Source organism: Haemaphysalis longicornis, unplaced genomic scaffold, assembly GCF_048455015.1.
Source record: "Haemaphysalis longicornis isolate Haplotype H1 unplaced genomic scaffold, Haemaphysalis longicornis Haplotype H1 scaffold_1, whole genome shotgun sequence".
Taxonomy (NCBI): Eukaryota; Metazoa; Arthropoda; class Arachnida; order Ixodida; family Ixodidae; genus Haemaphysalis; species Haemaphysalis longicornis.
The window spans coordinates 200,456,120-200,480,854 of record NW_027526203.1 but is presented as its reverse complement, the minus strand read 5'-3'; the positions used below and the strand labels follow the sequence as shown (position 1 = coordinate 200,480,854).

Here is a 24,735-nt window from a genome sequence, read left to right as displayed (position 1 = left end):
TCTGGTGGGATTTATGTAGTGAGCCCCACCAGATGGCACCAAGTGTGCTGAAGTGCTAAGGCCAGCACAAAACACTTGGTGACTCAGCGCAGCCCACCTTTTGCACTTTTGTTTGTTTTTAAGGCCGTCCTATTTTACAGCCGCGCACTCATGCACACCTGTGTATTATCTGTCAAAATATGAGATGGCAGTTTGCCAGCTGCAGGTCATTTCTTTGGGCTCTGCACAAGCTCCCACAACCTTCACCCTTCGCACTGTTTTCTCAGCAAATGTACCAAGAAATGCCAACCTCATCAACACTTCGTCACCAGTTAAAAGCGATGTATGCTTGAAAAAAAAGACAAGAATAAAACAACACCGGTAAATAAAAGGCAAGAAAGAAGCAGAAGGGAGAGACTGGCTACAAATAAAAGGACAAAAAAAATATTAAAGAACAGGCCGATCAAACAACGACACACCAGAACACTGAAGTTGGGCCAATACAGTTTGCACGAGAAGTAAAGGCAAACCAATGAAAACAAAAACGGCAGAAGTTTAAGCCAGTCAGGACAAGCCACGAAGAAAGAGAAGGCAATGTGAGAGGAGTCAAGGAACCCCGAGCAGAAGCTCTGGGGTGACTATGACAGTTGTGCATGACAGCATGACAGCGTGGTGGTTGAGTCTCTGCATCAACCTGGAAGGGAGCAGGTTGCCAGCACCCCAGCTTTTACGCTTCAGAACACTCCGAAACCCGCACACAAGTGCCCAAGCTGTTGGAACTTTCAAAGACGATGAGGACGATGCAAGCAGCGCGCGCAACAGACCCAGAGATGAAGAAGACGACCAGGCGCGGCGACAAGATGGGCGCTTTATAGACGGTTCTCTGTAAATAATGTAAATATATGTGCTTTTCTCCGACGACAGCCTCCTCCCTTGCCTCCCAGGACGTTTTCCACATGGTGCCGAAACCCGGGACGTTAAGCGACACGACGAGGTGAGCCATGCAGCGGAATTCAATTCTTCGACCGCCATGCTCACCCCGAAGCCAGGAGGAGGCGCCGAGACAGCGGAACCGGCTCCGGATTGCCCAGAATAGCCTTCTCGAATTCCATAGAAAGCTTATCGCCGAATTGACGCCCACTCTTGAGGAACCAAAAGACGTTGAGGCCGCTGTTTTGATGGCGAGGATCCAGCACAGTGCCGACCGACTTGCTGCTATCAGTGAGAAGCTGAATGCCCTTGCTTGCGGAACCACAATTGACGGCCAACACCATGAAGCTTTAGAGTCCGTTAAAGAAGCACACAGAATCATTCGCTACCTCAAACCAAGACTTTGCGGACAAAAGGAACTTACCCCTGAGGACCCCTACCTCATAAAAGAAGAAAGAAGGCTACACCTATCAAAACATGCACTTAGTCCTACCAGCGACAGAAATGAACCCGAGGAAGTGACCGGAACCCACAAGAACCAAAATACTTCAGCGACCTCGATGGGAATTCCGATAGTCCGTTGTCAACCCTCCAACCCTTCAAGCTTGGCTACATCACCAGCCCCGACGACAAGTGCCTCTATGAATAACAGCTCGACTGAGACAGCGCTTGAGGAATGCCAGGAAACTGTGCATATTTCGCTCAGGCCTCCAAACGGCAAGATTCCGGAAGCACCACATGAGGAACAGAACAGAGACCCTGGGGAGCTTACGCCATCTATGCCAGATCCAGCTGCATCAGAACAAAACAGCCGGGACGAGGAGCTGGATTCGGCAGGTGTCATCGTCGAGGAACCCACGACTGAAGCGCTCGAAACCTCATTTGCATGTCGGCATGCAGCAATGCGATCTTCTGCAGACGGTGTGCAGAAAGAATTTTACAAGAGAGAACACTTTGGACACCGCGGGAAAGTCAGGAAACCTTCATCGGACAATTACGATTGGTCATTACGAGACAAGCTTGCCCGTATTTTGGAGAGTTGTGGCGGCGACATGAGTGAATGCGCGCTTCGTAAAATCGAGGCCCGTTGGACGACCGGTCACCTTCACTTCGGCTCGAGAGACGCCGGGAAAGACCGCACATACCCTTCTCCAGGGAAGAGCTCAGGTAAAAATGCTGCTGCCGGCATCATGACAACGATGATTAAGAAGGCTACTAGATGTGTTCACAAATCGAAGAAGCCAGAAGAATGTGGTACTGAGGCGGTTCACACTGGAAAAGTTGTAAGCGTTTACGCTTTCAACTGGTGCATCGGGTACAAAGACAACACGTCAACTCTGAACTACAAGAAATGTTATGCTTTTGACTCGTTACCTGACGTAGTTATCATGAAAAAACACAGATCAAAAGTCAGAAGAAAGGCGAAGTCTAGACGAAAGAGGAGGCCGAAAATAAGAAAAAAAAAAAAAAGAAACTCAGACATTGGCTGGACATGAATGGACACCACCACCGCTCGTACGAACCCTTGTGGGCCGGGAAGATGTTGGAACTTTCGACGACGATGAGGGCGATGCAAGCAGCGCGCACAACAGACCCAGAGATGAAGAAGACGACCAGGCACGGCGACAAGATGGGCGCTTTATAGACGTTTCTCTGTAAATAATGTAAATATATGTGCTTTTCTCCGACGACGGCCTCCTCCCTTGCCTCCCTGGACGTTTTCCACACAAGCTAAACCTGGGCCACAATGCGTGCCCGAGGCTATGGATAATTTTACGCCACTCTGGGATCTTTACTTACTGTGGTGAAAAGTTGTGGCCATTACTGTGTGGTCTTCGCAGCCGCTTTGCCGAAAACTGGGAGCTGTTGGACCTTTTCAGCCCGTTCTGATTTAGAATGGCTGAAGCGTGGCTAGTATGCTCATGGACCTGCACAAAGAAACGCACGGAAGATCACAGTGAGAAGGTGCACAATCAAGACTGGTGGATAGTGAGAACATAACATGAAGCCTACCAGAAATGTTACCGTACACCACAGCTTCATGCTGGTTAAACACGTGTGCCTGATCTTTGCAAATCAGGACAGTATCATTATGGTACATCATGGGAAGGGGCCACTGCAAACTAATTTACCTGCCAAAAGCCAGCAGGGGAGTGAAAAGAGAAGCAGTTCCCGTATTTTAAAGTTTGTCTATTAATAATTAATCCAGAATGAGAAAAAGCACATTTTAGTCAAACTTCTCCGACTGCATGCCAAACTGGATATAAAGGAAGAATCATCAACTAGCGCTGCCCTCTATAACACACTTCAGCCTAAAATTTATCTATTTCTTAGCTTTTCTTTTCGTCCTCTTAAAGGAGCCATGAAGAGAAAATGCAAGTTGGTTTTATTCGAAAGATTTCGTGTTTTATAGTGCCCCCAGCGCTTGTCCGGATACAAACGGTGCTTTATTCACTGAGAAATTAAACAATTTAGGTTAAAATTTTGATTTTCCCGCTCAATCGTGCATTTTCGTGGTCCCAAGTGACATCACGGGAACCGACCGCTCTGCAGCCTAGAGTACCTTCATTCACGCATCCGCCGTACAGGGTAGAGACACGTAACGCTGGCGCCGCCATGTTCGGTTGCTCGCTCGCCGCCGAAGCAAGTCATTGTGTCAAAACCGCGCTAAAATTATCGCCGCAACGCGGTTTACTGAAGAAGTTTGAATCATATTGTCTGTTTCGCGTTGCTAGGTCTCGTGGGAAACGAAAAGAATAACGCGTTGAACCCGTTGGCCCAATTGCGGCGGCACGGGACCGTTCAAAGGTTGTCTCCACCCTGTACAGCGGTGTTGGTTTGTTCCCGCGTTTCTTTACGTTCCGTAACCTAGATGGCGCCACCATACCGTGGCAAGCGTTTGGTTTGTTTTTGCCCGCATTTAAACCTGGCTTGTTCTTGTTCTGGGAGAAAATATTCGTTCCCTGAAACAGTGCTCGCTCGACAAATGGGGTCACGTAAGACACCGTTGCTTGCGTCAATCGGCCAGTGTCGTATGAGACAACCCCAAGCCCCATAGTGCTGTGCAGCTAAACCAAAGCATGCTGTGCGCAGTACGAACAGCAGAACGCATCAGTACTTCTATGTTTACATGTGCTTTCGTAACTTCCACTGTTTGTCCCATCATTCCTATTGTTTTGTAAAGAATGTGCCCTAAATTTAAGCGCAAATCGCTCGTTCGTCTAGTTTGTAAGCTCTACCTAATTTGCGTCTGCTTCTGCCAGCCTCCGCCAATCGCAGAGCTTAGCCCATGTGACATCACAGGTTCTGTTGCGGGAAATGAGCTGGTGGGTCGCATGACCATTCCCGTTTTTCCTAATTATGTAGCTTATTTGAGCGAAGTTTACGTTAAAAGTGGTGTCAGTATGATTCTAACGAGACAATCTTTTGAATGAACCAAACTTGTGTTTTCTCTTCATGGCTCCTTTAAAGTGAAAAGAGTGTATTTTTTCCCCCACAGTGTTGCCTTCATCAAAGTCACCAGCACCTTTCTTCAGACTACTATACCCGTCACATATCAGACAATCACCTTCAAAGTAATGTCCATCCATTCATTGAAAGGCAAAACAGACACCAGGAAAGAATTTAGAAGTAGAATGTAATCCCAGCCAACTCTAGCCAGTGCTAGTTTCCTATACAAAGCCCCCGAGGGAGCTGCAAACATTGCCCAATAAATTTATCCCTTTTAACGTTTGAGGGCACAACCCACGCTCTAAACTCTGGCCAATTCAAGAGCATTTTTTCACGATAGAAGCACATTCAAAAGTGCAGTTTCCCTTTCCCCCTTCCCCGCCCAATTTTGTGACACTGGGTGTGATGACGCTCTTAGTCCACACTAAAGGACTGCACAGGCCAGAATTTCTAGGCCCGGCCCGACCCGGCCCAGTAGAGACAGCCCGGGCACGGCCCGAGGCCGACAAAACTTTGAGACAAAAGCCCGAGCCCAGCCCGATAAACTTAAAATATGAGCCGAGCCCGAGCCCGAAAGCATTTTATAAAATAAGCCCGAGCCCACCAGACTGTTTTTAATAACAGCCCGAGCACGACAAACGCTAAACATGAGCCTGAAAAAGTTTGGTGTCTTAAGCCAAAAATTAAGCATAGGTAGAGTATATTGAATTTAAATTTGTTTTAAATTTGACCTATCTATGTAGAGCATAAGAATCCTGACTTAGAAAAAGTTTTTTCAAGAATCTCGGTGAAATGTGCACTTCATTTGCGACAGTCTTTGAACTCAAGGCACACAGAGGATCGTTAATTAGTAAATGACGCTGAGAAAAGTGGATAATCTGTTTGTTTATGCATTTCTTGAACAAATATTGCACCCTTCGTCGTTTCATTCAATTCATTTCACGAAGACCTCTCTGTCCTACCTGTTTTCACGCTAGCCCACTCTGCCAAGAGCTAGTTTAACTTGTACTTTTCTCAATTGAATTCGCGAAGGTTCCTTGTCGGTTTGTCCCCGGTGCCTATGCAAGTACAGTACAGCCAAGTTCTTCCCATGCTCACAACGTTGCCTACTGAAAAGGTCGCTTGTATTGGCAAAAAAGAAAGTGTATAAAAAGCGTAAGAAGACCCAAGGGTAAGTTAGCTTATCTTTGGTGGCATGGTCTGCACCATGTGCAAAGTCCAGGTCATGTTTGTTCTTTTTTTTTTAGTTCGGAAAGCAAGGGGAAAAAGTCAATCATGTACTCTATGACCAAAGGGCTCTCGTTTCCTGACCTGCTCTCTCCCACAATGCTGATGGAACCCATACGTTTTCTTATTGACTTGAAGAGTGCAATACGTCATTTTGTTATTTTTTTGACGGCGCCATGGTGACTGCACTTTGCCTTTTTGTTTTCACTTAACCTAAAAGATCAATGAGTCAACTTTTTATTATCAACAATTCAAAATTTGCGGTACATGACTGCTGGGCCCCAGGCACACCTTGGCCCGGCTCGGGGGCCAGAAAGATGTTGTACTTAAGCCAGAGCCCGGCCCGCGGGCCAGGCCGGGCTCGGGCTTTCGGGCCAGCCCGGGCCCGCGCAGTGCACTAGTCCACACGGCATCATCCAGCCCATTGCCGGCACACATTTACAAATTATACCAGAACAAAAACGAAGTCGACAATAACCGTAAAATAGGTTTCATAACAGGTTTCATAATAGGTTTCAATATCCACAACACTGAGCTAGCATCAAATCGCAGTGCGAAACCATGCAATGTCCTCCCAGTGGTTAATGAGGCAGCAGCGATGGGGCCCTTGTTTTCCTTTGCAGCTTTTGAAATGAACCAAGGCTGCACACTTCCATTACGCAGTGGCACAAAAGACTATGAGTTGCCTACACAGCGCAGTGACAAGTTTGGCAAAGCCCCTTCCCTGCTCCTCTGTGCTATTCCCTTTCCGAGTAGTTTGGAGAGGCATATATGCTTGGAGAGGCATGCATGGAAAGACAACGCTCATCACACACCAACCCAGTGTGGCGTGCCTGGAAAGTGCTGCCTTTAAAAAGGGCTCGACACAGCACGTGAAATATTAATTTGGGTTTTAAACGCTGAGGCAGCACTTGGGCTACGAGGCCTGCCATAGTGGAAGGCTCGGGATTAACCAAGTCCACCTGTAATGAGCACCAAACATCGTGCCCAGATACTTCCACCTTTCCATACTCAAAATACAGCAGCTGCGGTTATCAGCCAAGCTCACCACCTTCCCTCGGCACAAAAAAGCCTCAACACCAGGCCCCTGTGATAAGCCCACGAAAAAAAGGGTGGAGAAAACTCTAGCATTTAAAAACACCTGGCTTAAAAAAAGCCCCGGCATGTGCCAGCCACAAATGTTTACAATATCTCTTATACCTTGTCAAACCACCGGTACGCCTTTATCATGTCCGTGTACAGCGATGTTCTGTCCAAGGTGGGATCTTGACACAAGTGGCCAGTGCTCCCAAGGTTCAACGGAGCAGTAGGGGAACCAAGCAGGGTTACAGCTGTCTCCAACTCCCTGCAAGGAAAGGAAAGGAGAGGGAGATAGGCAGAAAAGACAGGAAGCATGTTACACAGTACTGCAACTAGCAATGCCTTTTGAGCAATGCCTGTGTCGTAAACACGACACAGTTAAACCTTGCTTTTGCCAAGCCCAATTTTACAAATTTCCTGAATTAATGAACAAATTCAGGTTCCTCCCGCAGCTGCCTGTAGGCTTAATGCTTCCTCGATTTTACAAAAGCTCTCACTTGGCGACTTTGCTCAATTGAGGTCCCACAGCACTATAATCTAGGTAATACACAGAACCGGCAACTGCAGCCTGCACCAAATGGCCTTAATCATTACTTGCTCTGCAATGTTCCCTACTATGAAATCTGCACCAGCTGCTTGGATCCATTCAAGCACATTCGGCCTCGTAGAAGAGGTAGAACTTCTAGGAATTCTGGGAGCGACGCAGCAAATTTATAACCATTCCGGCCATCTATCCACGAAGAAATTTCGCATCATCACGGATTCCTATGTTGCTGTCCGAGAGTTAAATCGTCCGTTTTCACCGAACTATACGGCAACAAACATTCTCACATTGATAAGAGACCTACAAATTGAAGGCTTCAAAGTTCGAATTGTTTGGACTCCAGGACACACTACAGGCGCAGAAGGCAACCGTATGGCACACGACGCTGCCAGGGAGAGGCTACAATCACCTCCCACGGTGCCCGCCACGCCCGTCCCCCCTCTCCAGGCAGACTGGCAACTCCAGCTTCGTCACCTCAAAAAGGAAAGCTGCAAGCGCTTACAGGCAGAAACTCCTGTTGGCATCCTTGCCCCTCTCAAGCGCTTCTCGCGTCCCGGGGAAGTATTCGCCAATAAAGTGTATGCGAATGCAGCGTACACCCCCCACATTATTTATAAATGGACAGCTCCAGCAGGATCCGAATTGCGCCGATGCCCCCACTGTAGTCGTGAAGGCACACCAAATCTTTATCACTTAATTTGGCTTTGTCCATCATTCGACCGTAATCGCCACCAGCTTTTAACTCTAGGTCCCGCCCCTGTGACTGAACAGGAACATGTTAGTCGGGTCCGCGACGATCCCACCACACTAGAAGCAATCACCGAGTACGCCCTTGAAAACGGACTCTACAAATTAGTGTAACGGCCTGGTAGACTTCCCCGTTCTACCTACAATGTGAACTGACTGCAGCGTGCACTGTTTTCAGTGTGAACCGCGTTGTCTACAGTGTGAACTGTACATTATGTGTGAGCTGTGCATTTTAGTGCCACTGACTGACTTTTATGTGTTCATTTTGTGATTAGGATGCCAAGACTGCAACTGTGTTCATTGTGAGAGTTGTTACCTTCCCCTTTTCCCCTCATCCTTACCCCCCCAGGGCCCCATGGCCTCTCGTCTAATAAAGTTTTTCACTCACTCGCACCAGCTGCTCAGATTTTTTTTTTTATATCGAAACAGTTAAAGAGAACAATGAGGAAAAAAAATTGAAATATGACCACACAGCAGTGCTGTGGCTTCCACATTAGCTGAAGTTGTCATTGAAATTACTGGTTGATGAAAACTGATTATCTCAATTGTTGAATAATTTTAGCTGGCCACTTTAAATTATTTTATTAGCTGATTAATCAGGCCTTGGCCAATACCCCTCCGTGGGTATGTTATGGGGTCAAACATACTGGGGTGCACTGAAGTTCAGTGTCAAGTGAAGCTATCAATGACAGAAATATTGGCTGGTTTAACTCGCTGACTGATTCTAATTGACTGAATTATTTATTTACATCAGTCAGATATTGCTGCAAAATACCCTTGCCTGTGCTGCTGCCAAAGTCCACTGATTCTACGCGTGTGCATCGCACGTTCCAGGTTCCTTCCAAATGGCACCAATGCCCGGTTGTGAGACTGGCTAAATTATGTTTCGAGACCACTAATCTGCTAGCTCTTGCACAGGAAAACAATTTGTACGTGTTGCCATGGAACAGGTTAGATACTACTAAGGCCTGGAAATATCAATATCTCAGTATCAGCACAGTCGTCATAGCTTCCAGAACAGACGACATTTGAACAATCCAATCAAAATCATCGCCACCACACTAATGCACTCATAGCATACAGGTGAAGGTAGCCGCAACATTTACACATACTATTACAAATGGGCATCACAACCCCATATGTTCAACCACGCTGTGAGTTGTGATGTCATAAAGGCTTCAAGACACAAAATAAGACAGCTGAAATACACACACGCATGGCATGAACAACTAGCAAAAATCGCCGATTTTGAAACCAAAATTGGGAAGAGTGCAACCATTATGGCCAGGCTAATTTGACGCTGGAGTCTGCAAGTGAGCGGCCAGCTGGATGGAGAAAACCTGTGCAGAGTAGACCTAGGAGAAGCGCACCAGCGGAGCTCGGCCGTTTCTGCTGCCTGGCTGGCAGACCAAGCACAGAACCAGCCAGAATGTCACTGCCGCTTCATGGCTGTTTGCGCAATCCGCCGGCAGGTGCAGCGTTGTCTGCTAGAGATATTTTAAACGTTTCTAACTGACTAACAAGGCATTTCACAGGTCTACCAGTTATGTCTCAGTTGGTTTGGTGGTATGTACTGTACCTCCAAAATAAATTTGGCCGAGATGAAATTTCAGTGTAGTTGGCCTTTAACTGAAAGATAACATTTCGTATCTCTCCAGGCTTTAGTTGAAAGGCCAATGAAGCCTTGTTGGCGCAGAAATAAATAATTTAGGCATTTCTCTCTCCTGCTCTCCTTCCATTTTTTCAGGATGTTAAAGAGCCCACCAATATGAGAGGGCCAGGGCCCTACCCTTGACTTTACTCTATTGCCGCAACCTTCTTAAAAACCTAGTCTCTGTGGCACTCACTTTCATCACAAGGACAGAAAGTCTGATGGTTAGGTCTTAATGGCGCAAGGCCGACTAAGGGCAAAGAGCGCCAAAGAAGAAGTTATTTAATGGTTGATGAAACTAAATTCTAAAATGTGTGAGTAAACGTAAAAGTGAAGCAAAACAAAAGACAATGGAGATGGCTGGTGTATAGGGCCAGGATGATTACACGTGATATGACAGGAGCTGCAGAAATTTTACCTCAGCTAAAAACTTAAAAACACGTTGACGAGGAAACATTAATTCATCGGCTAAAAAGTATGAAGGGTGCTGTGGAATGTGTCGTCTGTATACTTCAGGGAAATGTTTGTGTCGTGTTAAGTGCCTTGCATTGAATGAGGATGTGAATCACGGATAGGGCCTCTCCGCACCTCCTGCACAGAGCTCTTGGAGATCCAGTGAGCAGGTGCGAGTGCGTTGCCTGCGTGTGGCCTATCCGTAATCTAGCCAAGGTGACTTCTATGTATCTGTTGCATGTATCGGAGGTGTACGGTCCCAAGTGTGGTTTTATTACATGTAACTTGTAGTCTGTTTGTTCACTCCAATGTGTTTGCCATGTTTTGCGAAGTTGTTGTTTGCTGTGTGGCTTCACGTCGGTGTAGGGTAATGTGGTTATGTCTACTGCATTCGAGAGTGTAGCAGCAGCAACCATTCCATCCGCGGCTTCGTTCCCGGCTATACCACAGTGGCCAGCGACCCAGCAAAGGACCAGTTCAAATTTGCGGACATACACAGACATAATACCCTTGACGATCAGATTTACAATGTGATTTTTCGAAGACTTTGTTGACGACGATGCCCGCACAACACTAAGGGAATCTGTACAGATAATGGATTGTGGGAGGTAGCTTTGAAGTATATGATTGACAACAAGAAGTACACCGTAAGCCTCTGCCGTAAAGATACTAGTATGACTATTCAGAGTTCTAGTGACATTAAGGCCAGGCCCATGTGCCGCGCAGGACACAGAGGTGGCAGTTCTAGAGGCGTCCGTATAAAATTCAGAACACTGATACTTCTGCTGCAAATACAAGAAGTGCTGCAGGATTGCACATGTGGGAGCTCGGTTTATATCTATATGTATGTGTGAAAGATGTGTCGCATGATACAGGGCGGAGATGCCATGGTGCTATAAAATCTGTTAGAGAAGTTTGGATTGTATCTAAAAAGGAGACAGCAAGCTCTGACACTTCCTCTCTAACTCTGTAAGAGAAGGGCGCAGAGAACAATGGTCGATTTAAAAGGAGTTCAGTCATGGATGTATCATGAAAAACTGAGTTAAAAGGATGGTGTGGCATGGATGAAATTTTAAAGGCATAAAGGAGATCTGTGTATGCTCGCTGACGTTGTAGGTTCCATTTGTTGCACTCCACATAGAGGCTTTCGACCGGGCTAGTGCGGAAGGCGCCACACGCCAGGCGGAGCCCGAGATGGAGCACTGGGTCCAGCATTTTGAGAAATGTTTTACTTGCTGACCCATAAACAACGCTACCATAGTCTACTCGTGAACCTATCAAGCTGGTGAAAACACGTAAAAGAAGTTGTTTGTCAGCGCCAAAAGAAATGTGCGAGAGAACCTTCAGGATAGTCATTGTCTTTAAGCATTTATGTTTTAGTTGTTTTATGTGTGGGATAAATGTGAGCTTTTCGTCGAAGATTATACCTAAAAACTTGTGTTCCTTTTTGACAGGAATCGAGACACCATTGAGTTGAATGTCTGGATCCGGCCGGATGCCACGCCTCTTGGAAAACAAAACACAAGTGCACTTCCCGGGATTAAATTTAAAACCATTGCTATCTGGCCAGCCAGCTAGCTTGCTAACACCAAGCTGGACCTGGAGCTCACAGACAGACAAGTTACAGGATTTAAAGGAGAGTTGAACGTCGTCTACATAGATTGAACACGAAATCGACGGTGGCAGCGCCTTCCTCAGGGAATTCATTTTCACAATAAAAAGGGTGCAACTTAAAACTCCACCTTGCGGCACTCCATTTTCCTGCACATGAATTCTAGAGAGTGCAGTTCCAACTCGCACACGAAAGGTTCTTTGAGACAAGTAGCTGGCAAGTGTGTTCATCATGTTACCTGCCATGCCGAAGGACTTGAGGTCGCTTAGGATGCCATACCTAGAGCCCCTTACTTTTTGCGGTGGAACATTTCAAATTCTGCGATTTTAGATAGGGGAATCTGCAAAATTCCGTGACAACATTGAAACGGCATAAGGTACAGTTCATTTATTACGTAGACATTTCAGATTCCTAACATGCTAGATTTTATTTACAACTCAAGAAAGCTGTTGTGGCTGAGCATCTGGTGATGCTTTGTGCTTTCTTCACCAAGAGAATAGCACGATGTCACCATAGTGACTGAACAACTTTTCTCCGTCAAGAAAGTTGATTGGCACCGACAGGTATTTAAGGGCAATGGAAGAAAGTGTTGGACTCAGGTGTTCCATCCTAGCCCAGAAAGCCAGGCCATCAAAATCTCCACCTGGCTTTTCTTGTTTAGAAAGAAATGGTGCTAAGTCCCTGTCACTAGACTTGAGGTCTTGGGAAGACTTCAGGTACACTTGCCATTTAGCAGCTACGGCTATAAATCCAGGAACGGTCTCAAAATTTGATCTCTACTCTGAGAGACACCCAACTTGCTGGGGATCCAAGCACCTCACACTCTTGAACTTCCAAGTGTAAGAGTTCTCCAAGTATACTAGCGCCTTGCTAGCAGCTTTTCTCATTGCACCCTTCGTTTGTTTTTATATTCTGACGGGCCTTGTCGTGTGCAATGTTCTCTTTCTGTGGCTATGGCTAAGCCCCTTGATTCGGGTGCAAGCTGCGCCAACTAGACACTTTTATTATTTGATAAGGTAGGAATACGCAGATGCAAATTTTAATTTTCCAGAGTAAAAACGTTGCAGACAATTAATAGAAACCATTTTGCTATTACTAATAGAAAATACCACTTTTCCACCACATTTCACCGAATATATCGTTTTGGGGACATAGCACCACACTTCTGACGGTTTTTTTTTTAATTCCGCGAAAACACTTTAATTCCGCGATAGGACTCGAGCGCGACGAGGTCCTTGGTGGACCGCCCCACCCTGAAGCCTGCCTGGCAGCTCTCGAGAAGACCATTGTACTCAAGAAAGTACACGAGTCTCCTGTTTATCATCTTCTCGAGGAGCTTGCACAGGCAGCTTGTGAGGGCGATGGGCCGATAGCTAGCGGGAGAGGAAGGGTCCTTTCCTTCCTTCAGGAAAGCCACTACCAGAGTCCTTCAATGCTTCTCTGGTCATAAAACTCCCGGCCAAGTTTCGTACGGGGACAAAGGCTACCGCGAGGGGCGCCACCGCAGATCGGAGGGCATCGGGCGACCGCCGCTGCTCTGTAGCCAGACTGGCAGGCAGGAATGCAGTAGCAGCATGCCCGTTCGCACCAAATTTTTTCGCCACTCACAAAATGATAATTCCATATGAGCGGCCCACGACACGTAAAGCGAAAGCGCATTGCAGATAAGGCGGCGAGCGTCTGTTTTATCTTACTCCGTGGTCCGTTCCCTGCCAAACGCGCTCTGACCACGCCCCCGGCTGTCCTCCGATCTACACCAGCGCCGCGGCGCGGCCTCCCTGGGCAGCGTACGAAGCTCTCCCATAGCGTGACGGCAAAGTTTCATGACCAGAAAGGCATTGAAGGACTCTGCCACTACTATGGCCTCCCTCCAAGAGCGAGGAATGTGCCCCGAAAGCCATATGTTGTTGTATAGATGTAGGAGTGTTTCAAGAGTGTCTGGGTGTAGGTGTTGTATCATGGTGTATGTGATTTTGTCTGCACCTGGAGCTGAAGGGGACACGCGGGTCGAAAAATCGCCATTTTTTCGAAATATGTTGTTTTTTTGTTTTCACTTGCATTATCATCTTTGACTATCCCTCTTTCATGGTAAAAAAAATGAAAACGAAATACGAACGAGAACTTAGTGAAAATTGTGTCTGAATGACTCGCGGTGAGCCTAGAAATCACGCAATCAAGCCGAATTTCGGCCGTCTTGGAGAGTTTTTGCTGCACGGCAGCGCGGCTGGCCGCCATTTCAGTCACTTGAGAGAGGTAGACAAAGCCTTCTTCTCTAAATCAAACCGCTCGCCAGCTTCGTATCTCCGTGTAAAAAATAAAAAAATAATATTTCTTCCCACTTGTTTTGGGAGCTCCCACTGGGTATTTAAATCACGTGACGCGAAATCGGGACCGCCATTGGCTCTCGCCGCTTGTGAGCCGCCATCGCCCGTGTCGTTCCGTTCGCAACTTCGCGCAATCTTTTCTATCGTGTGTTGTTAATTATGAATGGTGAGAAGAAGCATGACTTTTATCGCCGCAAGTCCCGGACATCACGCCCATACAAGGGAAAGCGGAAGCGGCGCGGCCTTGCGACGATTACGGCCAACGCCGGCACGGCTAGGCCTAACGGCGACCCGCCTTCAAGCGTTGCGAGCGCAGCTCAACCAGGCGAGGCTGGTTTTATCAGTGACACTATCAGCTTTGTAAGCGCATCGGAGACGAAGTTACAGCCTTCCAAGTCGGGGAGACAGTCGGCAACGGGAATGGTGCAAGCGCAGTTGTCTCCGAAGTCGACGGTCTGAGTGACCTTGTGAGCGGCGCCGTGTGTGCAATGTGCGGAAAGTACGAACTCGTCGTAGTTGAGGTCGCAAACAAGCGGAAGGGCCTCGCATTGGTACTGGAACTCATTTGCAAAAACGTGGAGTGCCCTGCAGGAATGGTTTCTTCTACCTACTCGTCGCAGCGCGCTGCCGCCATCGGCCGCGGAGGCCGCAACCCAGAAGCGTATTCGGGTTTCGGCGATGCATCACCCACGAAAGGGAGAAAAGGGGAGGAGTGCGAGAGGGAAAGGCGAAGGTGCGCATGGCTGTTCCGCTGTTGTACACACTCCCCGCGACCTAAGACCGGCCTGCTGGCATGGCGTTGGCGCCGAAAGTAGTGTGCGCTCTATTATTGCCTATACTCATGCACTTACGTGAAGTGGCAAGTGTTTGAATACGCAGTGTGCGCTCTACCATAGCATCTGCTCATGCATTTACGTGAAGCGGCGAGTGTTTCAATCGGGCGTGTTGTACTTTGCTTTCTGCGACTGCCGCACTGGGATTGCACAAAACGCCAGTTAAAAGTGTTAATTAAAAGTGCTTCAACTGTGCCTGTGTTGGATTTCGCGTTTTCAGGTAATGTCCGCCGCTGTATAGATTTCGAAGTGCCTCAACCGTTCGCAAATCGCCGTGTAGATGTAACGGCTGTTTCTCAAGCGGGTACGCAGTGTGCGCTCTATTATTGCCTATACTCATGCACTTACGTGAAGTGGCAAGTGTTTGAATACGCAGTGTGCGCTCTACCATAGCATCTGCTAATGCATTTACGTGAAGCGGCGAGTGTTTCAATCGGGCGTGTTGTACTTTGCTTTCTGCGACTGCTGTGCTGGGATTGCACAAAACGCCAGTTAAAAGTGCTTCAACCGTGCCTGTGTTGGATTTGGCCTTTTCAGGTAATGTCCGCCGCTGTATAGATTTCGAAGTGCCGCAACCGTTCGCAAATCGCCGCGTAGATGGAACGGCTGTTTCTCAAGCGGGGATCATCCGCCGCCACTGTGAAAGCCGTTTGTTTCAGTGGTGCAGGTCGCGGCACCTGAACTGCGCCGTTCGTCTCACCGGTGGTGCCTACGGGTGGAGGACGAGTTCATGACTTTGCCTGCATGTACTCGTGCAGAAGCAGACGAAAAAAGTGCAGGTCTGGTTCCGCCGATTATTCAGGATGGCGGAACCCACTTTGCACCGCTGTGAACTGGTTAAGAGGTGCGTGCAGGCTGAATCGATTGATTGTAGGGTTTAACGCGCCGATGCAACACAGGCAATGAGGCGCGCCGTAGTGGAGGGCTCCGGATTAATTTCGACCACCTGGGGATCTTTATCGTGCGCCGAAATCTCGTACACGAGCGTTTTTACTTTTCGCCTCCGTCAGAAAAGCGGCCGTCGCGGCCTGGAATCGAACCCGCGACCTCGCACCAGCGCAACGCCTTAGCCACTGAGCCACCGCGGCGGGTGCAGGCTGAATTGAATGGACCCTGGTTGCACTTCCGTTGCTGAATGTGTTGGTCCAGTTTCAATCCCTTTTGATCTTTTTTTCTTTTTGTCGTGTCCAACGGTTTCTGTAGCCACACCTCATGCCTGCTTTTGAATTGAATTCTGGAAGTGTATTTGGGAAACTGGTCATTAGAACACTGTAGTCACCACATAAAAGGCCCTGTGACATACTTGCTACACCCATGCTTTGCAATTAGTCAGCTGTACAGTGAATTTGCACACAAGACACTCTCTTAAAAGTGTAGTGTATATGCATATTAGTAGGGTTGCCACCTGACCGGTTTTGGACCAGCCCTACCGGTTTTTTTACACAGCGGGCTGTTTGCCGATCGTACCTAAAACCGGCCGACATTGGCCGGTTTTTTGGCCATCGTGTCGCGGTTATTTCTTTTTGGCCTTTGGTAAGCGTAAATACAGCAACTACGACATTAAATATGTGTCGACAAGCTGTGCAAACACACGAGAGCAGAGGAAATACGCGGCTGAGCGCAATTCTTGAGATGGAAGGAGACCAATAAGAGGAACAACACAACGAAATGCCACCGGCGCGGTCAGCAAATGCGGTTACTTTTCAGTGCAGCACATTCAGAGCAATAGCCAAAATCTCAATCACCTTCAGTGAAAACGTTATGTAGTTTTCGCTGTAGGAAAACGCTACAAGAAATGACATTGCATGTCAATAAAAAAAAACGTGGCGTCTTTTTTTCAACACAAATTCGACATTCTACTTACCTCGCTCTCTACCCCCTGAAGGGCTGGTTTTTTCTTCGGGGAAAGGTGGCAACCCTACATATATGTGTTACTGGGGACCACCTTGCGGTGCTGAACCAGCCGTAAAAGTTGGCATGCTGGTAAAGCCACAATTTTTCGAAGCCATTTTTTTTATTCTTCAAACTGGCTGTGTTTCTTTCATTTTTCTGCAACGTTTCTCGGCCTGTCACAAAACACCCAGAGGAAGCCACAGCTGACTTTATGCAGTTGTCACAATCTTCCTGAAAGCTTGTACTTATTGCCTTTCGCTTTCGTCAGAGTCAGCCAGAAATGATCTATTTAATTCTATCTTGGTGCGACGGCATACAGCAAAATAGGCCACCAAGCCCCATCTCTTTATTGCCACGGCATGATGACACGAGCAAAGCTTCCCCAGAAACGCCCATAGGTGGTACTACATACCACCTAGGAGCAACTGCTGAAAACGCATGCTTTGAATGCATGAATTTCACGCATGCTATCAAAGCATTTCACAGTGGTTTACTTATCCCTGCATCAGTGTTTGCTTGAGACGAATGCTCTGACAAGTTCCAACCTTGTCTCGCCATTTGCAGCTGGCGACGTCACAGGTTGTCATACAGGAAAATGTATGGGGGGGCCATGCCTGTTTTCACGCTTTTGGGATTTGATGCGTTAGTAAGTGCTGCTGCTGTGAGTGGCATATTTGTATTTACTACACTGTCATTACTGATATAGGCCAACTTGCTTTTACACTTAAGTGTCCCTTTAAAAGTGGGGTGTCTAGACGTCCCGTTTTTAAAGTCTGCTTCTGCTATCCCATCTCTTTGTCCCAGTAAACAATCATGTCCCGTTTCTGCAGGACTGCAGTTTCAAAATTGGTGCCAAGCAAGTTGGCCAAACCAAAAGTGTGCCAGCTCACTACAAGTATACTTAACAAAATTGACCGTTAAGCATGTTAAAATGTTTACCAAGAGAGAAAAATTTAGATCTATTCTTATGGAAGAACGCTTTGAAGTTTCTTGCGAAGACGAATTTGAAGAGGGATTATTTCACCTGTGGACTTTCGTTAAGTAAAGCACTGAAAAGGAACTAGGAGATTGGAAGTCTCCAGGTACTTTGGTTTCCAAGAGATGGGGGCAGGTCTTTAAAGAGACATCAGTGGATGTACGCTGCGCTGAGATTTCTCCCGTTGCGGGACTGGCACTGTGTTTTCCTGGAACCACGGCTCTAGCAGAGCGTGTTGTTTCTATTGTGAACTGGACGTGGACATCAACCTGCTGTCAACATTGCGTGCAATGTTACTTGTGCAGCTGAATTACAACCGCGTCTTGCTTAAACGTCCTGCTTAAAAATGAAGGAAGCTCACACAAACGCGCAAGACTTGAAGGTAGCAAAGCTGTACACAACCTTCACGACCATCACGGCGGTTTAAGTCCAAGATTGTAGCCGATTTGCTTCTTCTTCGCTGCTGCAACTTTTACTCCATCATTGTTGCTATTGGTGGGACGCTGCTGAGCACGGGGTCGCGGGTTCGATTCCCGGCCGCGGCGGCCGCTTCTGTGATGGAGGCGAAAAGCAAAAACGCCCGTGTGTACGAGCTTTCGGCGCACGTTAAAGATTCCCAGGTGAAGATTAAAAATCCGGAGCCCTCCACTACGGCGCACCTCATTGCCAGTGTTATGTCGGTGTGTTAAACCCTACAATCAATCAATCAATATTGGTGGGAGCTTACTTCATTTTTTTGGGAGTAATAATGCTTTAACAGCCCTGTCTGCAACCTTCACGACCATCACAACAGTTCAAGTCCACGATTGCAGCCGATTTTCTTCTTCGCTGCCGCAACAATCTTTACTCCATCGTTGTTGCTATAAGTGAGCTTCCTTCATTTTTTTGAAGTGATAATCATTGTACGTCACCTGGGAGGTGATTACGTACGCTATAACGTATCTTTCTTGTTCTGAGACAGGGTTGCCACAATTACGGCGAATGCAGGAGCTTTTTTTTATGGGGGGAGGGGGGGTCAACGTTCTCCAATCTGATTGATTAATTGTGGGGTTTAACACGCCGACACAATGCAGGCGATGAGGTGCGTCGTAGTGAAGGGCTCCGGATTAATTTTGACCACCTGGGGATCTTTAACGTGCACCGAAATCTCGTACACATGGGCGTTTTTGCTTTTCGCTTCCATTAGAAAAGCGGCCTGCGGCGGCCCGACACAATGCAGGCGATGAGGCGCGTCGTAGTGGAGGGCTCCGGGTTAATTTTGACCACCTGGGGATCTTTAACGTGCACCGAAATCTCGTACACATGGGCGTTTTTGCTTTTCGCTTCCATTAGAAAAGCAGCCTGCGGCGGCCGGGAATTGAACCCGTGACCTTGTGCTCAGCAGCGCAATGCCTTAGCAACTAAGCCACCGCAGCAGGTTACTTGTCCAATCTCCTTAAAGGGACCCCGAAAAGCTTTGTGAAGGTGGCAATCAAATGCATTCAGGTGGTAGAACACATAACGGGAGATTTTTGAGCCAAGTGTGAGCCCCATACGTTGTACGGATAATTTGTAAACAATTTTTGAAGATCGCCTTTTTCAGCCGATGAGCACGACGCCGCAGCGAGCCGACCGCGGCTGATGCAACGGCGACCGCGGCTGACGCAACGGCGATCGCGGCTGACGCAACGGCGAAGGCGCCCCCTGATTCGCCCAATCGCCGGCGAGGTCGGCCGGCGGCGGCGTCACTGCCATTGGCTTCCGGCTGCTCTTCCTCCTTCTTGCGCGATCCCGAGGCAAAGGCGGCGAAGGCGGGGACGCGTGCCTAGGCACAGGAATGTAGCTAGCGCAGAACGGAAGTCGAGTGTCGCAATGTCACATGGCTATTCCCAGTGTTTCCAGCTGCTTTGAAGGGAGCAGAGAGGGAGGAGGAGTCGATCGGCAAGTGGGGAGAGGTGCATTTAATTGCTTCTGGCGCAGCTAATACTGAATGTAGATCAATAATTCCAACGGCATTGCATCGCTATATTGGTGCTACGCGACAATACAGGCCTTTTGTAACTTTTACAGAAGGCTTTTCTGGGTCCCTTTAAGTTGGTGTGCGTGTTTTGGCCAATCTGGGCCATTCCCCTATGCAGATGTGCTCAGCATTTTCTCGGTATTTTAAACTGCAGACATGAAAAATTATGATTTCCTAAACAGCTTCGCTGTTAAAAAATAAATCGCTGGCAAAATACACCAACAAAGGACACTGAGTGGGAATTTAGAGGTGAATGCAGGTAATTGAACTTTAAGTGGGATTGTTCCCACGGCCTGAGTGAGGACTCAGTTAAAAATGCAACGTTTTAAATATGGGCACTTCTAGCATTAAATGTTTTCTCCCAATCTCAACATTTTGTCTTGCGTACGCTCCCCCCTGCTGGTACCTCCAGGACTATGGTCACCCTAATTAAGAGTCTATATTGTAGATGCACTGAAATACGCTCCTGTACTATGTCGTTTTTGGATCTCAATAGATCCCCTCTTTATCTCTTTTTAAGTATAGCAATCTTTGAGGTGAAAAGTGTGTTAAAACATGAAAAAGTTTAGTATAGTTCTTAGTGCTGGAAATGAATAAGTCACATTCTGCTCATCTTACACTTTGTGGCATTTCAGGTGCCCACAGGCTTGAAAGGTAGGAGAACACGACAAGTGCTTGACTTGCAACACACTTTATTTGTTTGCACCACAAAGATATACAAGTACAAAAAATCAAAAGCAATAATCACAAACAGAAGCTTGTGTCCTAGCATCTAAAGGGTGGCGTATGCCAAACCATAAAAATTTCAGCCATATGTGTATGCCTATCACTCAGTACATTCACATTAAAAATTGCAGCAGTTGCAGCAGCACCCACACAAATAAAGCACAGCAACATCTCTCACTGAGTGCATTACCAAAAAAAAAAATGCACCCACACACTCCATACAGATGATTAACCAGCAAAGCTGTGAGGTACAGCCCCTGTTTTATGTACAATCCATAGCCTACTCATTCAGCTGTACTTTGTGCAGTAGCGTGCTGCATGTGCACTCTGCTGCGAGAGACTTTTTCATTCCCTTTGATGCACCGTTCTTACTTGGCGGTGTCAGTAGCTCCGTCATTTATGAACCTACTCAACCTCTGCCTCCTTACTTCAAACCCCTCTCCAATCTGGGTTTTTCATGCATGTGCATGGGGTTGTGCTGGGGGAGTTTTAAGTGCAATGCACTTCTTAAGCGACCCTGAACCTGCGTCCACCGGCGATGTCCGCATCACATACCCACGTGGGGGATTGGCCAGGAATCTCCTCGTCTTCCTTGGCAACGGGGGGAGATGGGCGCGCGCTGCCTGGCCGCTGACATGGCACATACCCACGTGGGGGATTGGCCCGGAATCGGGCGTGCGAAGTGCTAATGCACCCGCTTAAATGCATCTTTTTTTCTTTGTAGTTGTGTGTGTGTGTGTGATCTCTCTTTCGCGAACATTACCGAACCGCGCAAATTCAACTCGTGCATTCGCACTTTCACATTCTTCCCCTCGGGGAAATGCGGGGAATTTTTGCATATATGGGACAACTGGTATTTTCCCTTAGCTTAGCCATATAAAGCTTCCCTTTACAAACTTGTTGCAGGCAACAATGCAAGACTTGTACTGCTACTAAGAGATGCACAGACATCTAAGCTGCATGCCGCCGCAATCGCAGAGGATTTTCACCATGCAGCAGTGATTTCCCTACACCCCCCCTAGGGGGTGTGTAGACCCCCCCTAGTTTTTCTGGACACCCCCCCTTGAATCCCCAAATTTCACTCTTGTCAGTCCTTGTATGGACCTTTTTCAGTATCGATCTGCGCATGCGCGGGCTGCTCGTCCGCTATTCTTGGCAGAAGCCTCGGGCAAAATAAACAAAAGTGCGCCCCCCGAGATTGCTGTTAGCGTTGCACGTATTTATTTCCTTTTTTTTCGACAGCTCGTGGCAAGTTCGTATGTGCACACAAAAAAGGCTTTCAAAGGAAAGGGGCAAAGTGGTTTGAGGCTGACCACGCTGCGAGCACATTGCTACCAGCCAGGGAGTAGCGAAAATGAAAAAAAAAAAAAAAAGTAAAGGAAAAGGGGAGCTTCAACGGCCGCAGATTAGTCGCGGAAACTTTCGCCTGCTACCGTGACATTCATATGAATGGTACGGGTGACGGGTGGGTGCGGGAGCAACTGCAGGACGAAAACATTTTGTGCACGAGTTCTCCGAAACCCAGATATTTTCGGGGGTGTGCCTTACTGCCATTTTACAGCCTTACTGCCATTGATTCGATGCCGTTCTTTGTTTACAACCGTAATCTTTGCAGAAGCTCTTTCAGCATGTATATTTAAAATGGGCAATTTGGCGAGGCGAAGCGCTACGGAAGCTAATCCTGGCGTTTTAATAAATCGGGAGCGTACAATCGGTGCCTGATTTATAAGGTAATTCGTGTACTACCTAAACATTGTTTCATGAACTCAAATTTCGTCACTGGCCCTGGTAACAAGTTCGAAAATGTCCTTATACGTTGAAAAATGGCGAGAAATTAAAAAAAAAAAACTGAATACGGACCTTTCATGGTAAAAAATGAATTTCTCTAAATTTGTTTTTTTCTTAGATTGAATAGAAAGCACCGCCTCTCAGGTGTATATATATATATAGAAAATGAAAAACGTACGTCACGGGGATGAGCGTTTGGTTAACAGACGTCTATTATTTAACTAGTGGGATAAAAAAACAGCTTTTCTAGTTGATGACCCCCCCCCCCCCTTCCCCCAGAGCCATTGAGACACCCCCCCTTGATTCGATGCCTGGGGAAACCCCTGCCATGCAGTCCCGAAATAAACTGCAATGAAGCCACAACCCCATGACACTCGCAAACTTACGCTTCCATGCGCCGTACTGCAGAACCACCGTACGAGAACCTTCAATTTCTGCAACCAGTTCAGCCCACTATGGCATATGGTACGGGAGTGCTCAGAGACCCTTTAGCCTCTTCTCAAACACCAGCCCCAGCTGTGAGCAGTGGGTGATCCAGCTGACCAGCTTAGACTTATCCGACCACCGTGACGTGGTTCAAGAGCAAGAGCACCCAGCGATTATGCCAGTTTTCTAGACTAAAGAAGTGCCGCCAACACAAGTTTGAGTGCCTCAACACCCACACACCAGCTTCCACACGCATTTGATTTGCGCCAGTTTTGCATCACCACAAAGTAACCAGGCACTGCTTGCGAGTAACACACTCCTTCGATCAAGCTCGGCGTGATCGCCTGAGTAATAGGCAGACAAATCATGTGTCCCTGTTGATTTGGGCAGCTTAGTTAGAAATTTTTGCACCAGTGTACACCCCTCTTCCCCCTTATTTCGTTGTCATGGGCAAATTATCCCTATTCCCAAATTTGGTAAGCCTGTCACCCTCCCAGACCTTTGCCCCATTTCTCTCACCTCTTGTGTCAGAAAGACAAAATGCATGGATCTCGCTCATCTCAAAGACGTCCTCGACAGTGTCAACTTCCTTCCCGGCAACCAGATCAGTTACCACCCCCATATGTCTACTCAAGACCTATTTCTCCTTCTCCAGCAAACTTTCTTTCAGCACTCAGTACATCAAATTCATGCTTCTTGTGACGGTGGACTAACACAAGGCCTTCAATACCCTTTCCCATGCTGCTATCCCTTCCCCCCTATAAGACAATCATTGTGGCTCCCATCTTTACTCCAATGTTCATTCGTTCCTCCACTCCCAACCAGCTCGATTACGACTTGGAACCACTCTATTCCCACCCATCACCCACCTGCAGTAGCCCTTAAAGGAGCCATGAAGAGAAAACAAAAGTTTGTTTTATTCGAAAGATTAGGTGTTTCATAGTACCCCAAGCGCTTTCCCGGAAGCAAATGATGCTTTATTCACTGATAAATAAGGCAATTTAAGCCAAAATTTTAAATCTCCCGCTAAAATTGAACATTCCGTGACGTGTACAATGGCGTCATAGAGCCGGTCCATGAAACAGATACTTAAGGTCTCTTCGATTTGGCCTGCACTTTCTGCATGAGTTCAGGATGAGTTCAGCCAGTTCAGCGCAGGCGCCGCCACTGCAGAACCGGTCCTGCACTTTTGTCGTCTGCTTCTGCACCTCCTCCCTGGGAGGTGCAGGGAAAGCGTGAACTCATCCTGCACTCTCTGCACCGTCGGTAAATCGAAGAGAAAAGTGCAGGCGCCGCGCGCTGCACTCGAAAATCGAAGAGACGAGTGCTGCACTACCTGAATGAGTGCAGCGAGTGCAGTAAAATCGAAGACACCTTTAGTATGTCGACTCCATATAGCACCCACACGCGGGAGTCGATCGAGACGGCGGCCATTTTAAAAATACTAGTAAAACCTAGTGCACCCGCAGCCCTAGTCATGGAATCGCCTGATCCGGAGAACAAAACTCTCGCCGAGGAGCTCGGGCTTGCATTTAACAACCTCACACCACAATAACGCTCAATGCTTCTAAGTGCACGAGCGGCAAGAGTTGTGGGATACGCGGTGGACGGGAAAGCGACCATTCCGCGATAGCCACAACAGACGAACGCCCAGCCGTCGGCACCGCTGCCTCGTCAGCCCCGTCGCGACGGACGAATATAGACTGGTACGTATGTGCCGTATTTTGATTACGGTTAATAATAGTTCAATTTCAGTAGCAGTATCACTTATGCCAGTTGGCCGGTGTCGTGTATGGAAAGCCGTTCGCGCGAGCTCTCTGCTTCGACCAGAAAGATACGAACGTCAATGCGCGGTGTTTACGGCATTTTTTTCCCCAAGGTCAGAGCGATTTGACGAAGTCGGCAACGAGCGCCAGCATGTTCCAGGAGTGAGCTAACGTAAGGGTCCCTGCCGTAACTGAACAAACTGAAGTTTTCAGTGGTTGTAAACTGGAAACGAGCTCGTAACGACAGCAGCAAACCAACACCATTCGAAACTTACGCGACGACTGGCACTATCTCGTCGCTTCTTGCTGTTCCTTACTCCCCTCGTTTCTA

General features: G+C 47.6%; 1 protein-coding gene across 1 annotated transcript in view; it reads right to left on the bottom strand.

Moving 5' to 3' along the window:
• Nucleotides 1-24,735, bottom strand: part of LOC144141201 (mediator of RNA polymerase II transcription subunit 27-like) — a 74,217-nt gene that overhangs the window by 44,271 nt on the left and 5,211 nt on the right. The window contains exons 2-3 of the mRNA XM_077672769.1: nt 6,787-6,931; nt 2,710-2,837 (exon numbers count right to left, since the gene is read on the bottom strand). Coding sequence (XP_077528895.1) covers nt 2,710-2,837; nt 6,787-6,931 — 273 coding nt within the window. The remainder of the gene's footprint in view (nt 1-2,709; nt 2,838-6,786; nt 6,932-24,735) is intronic.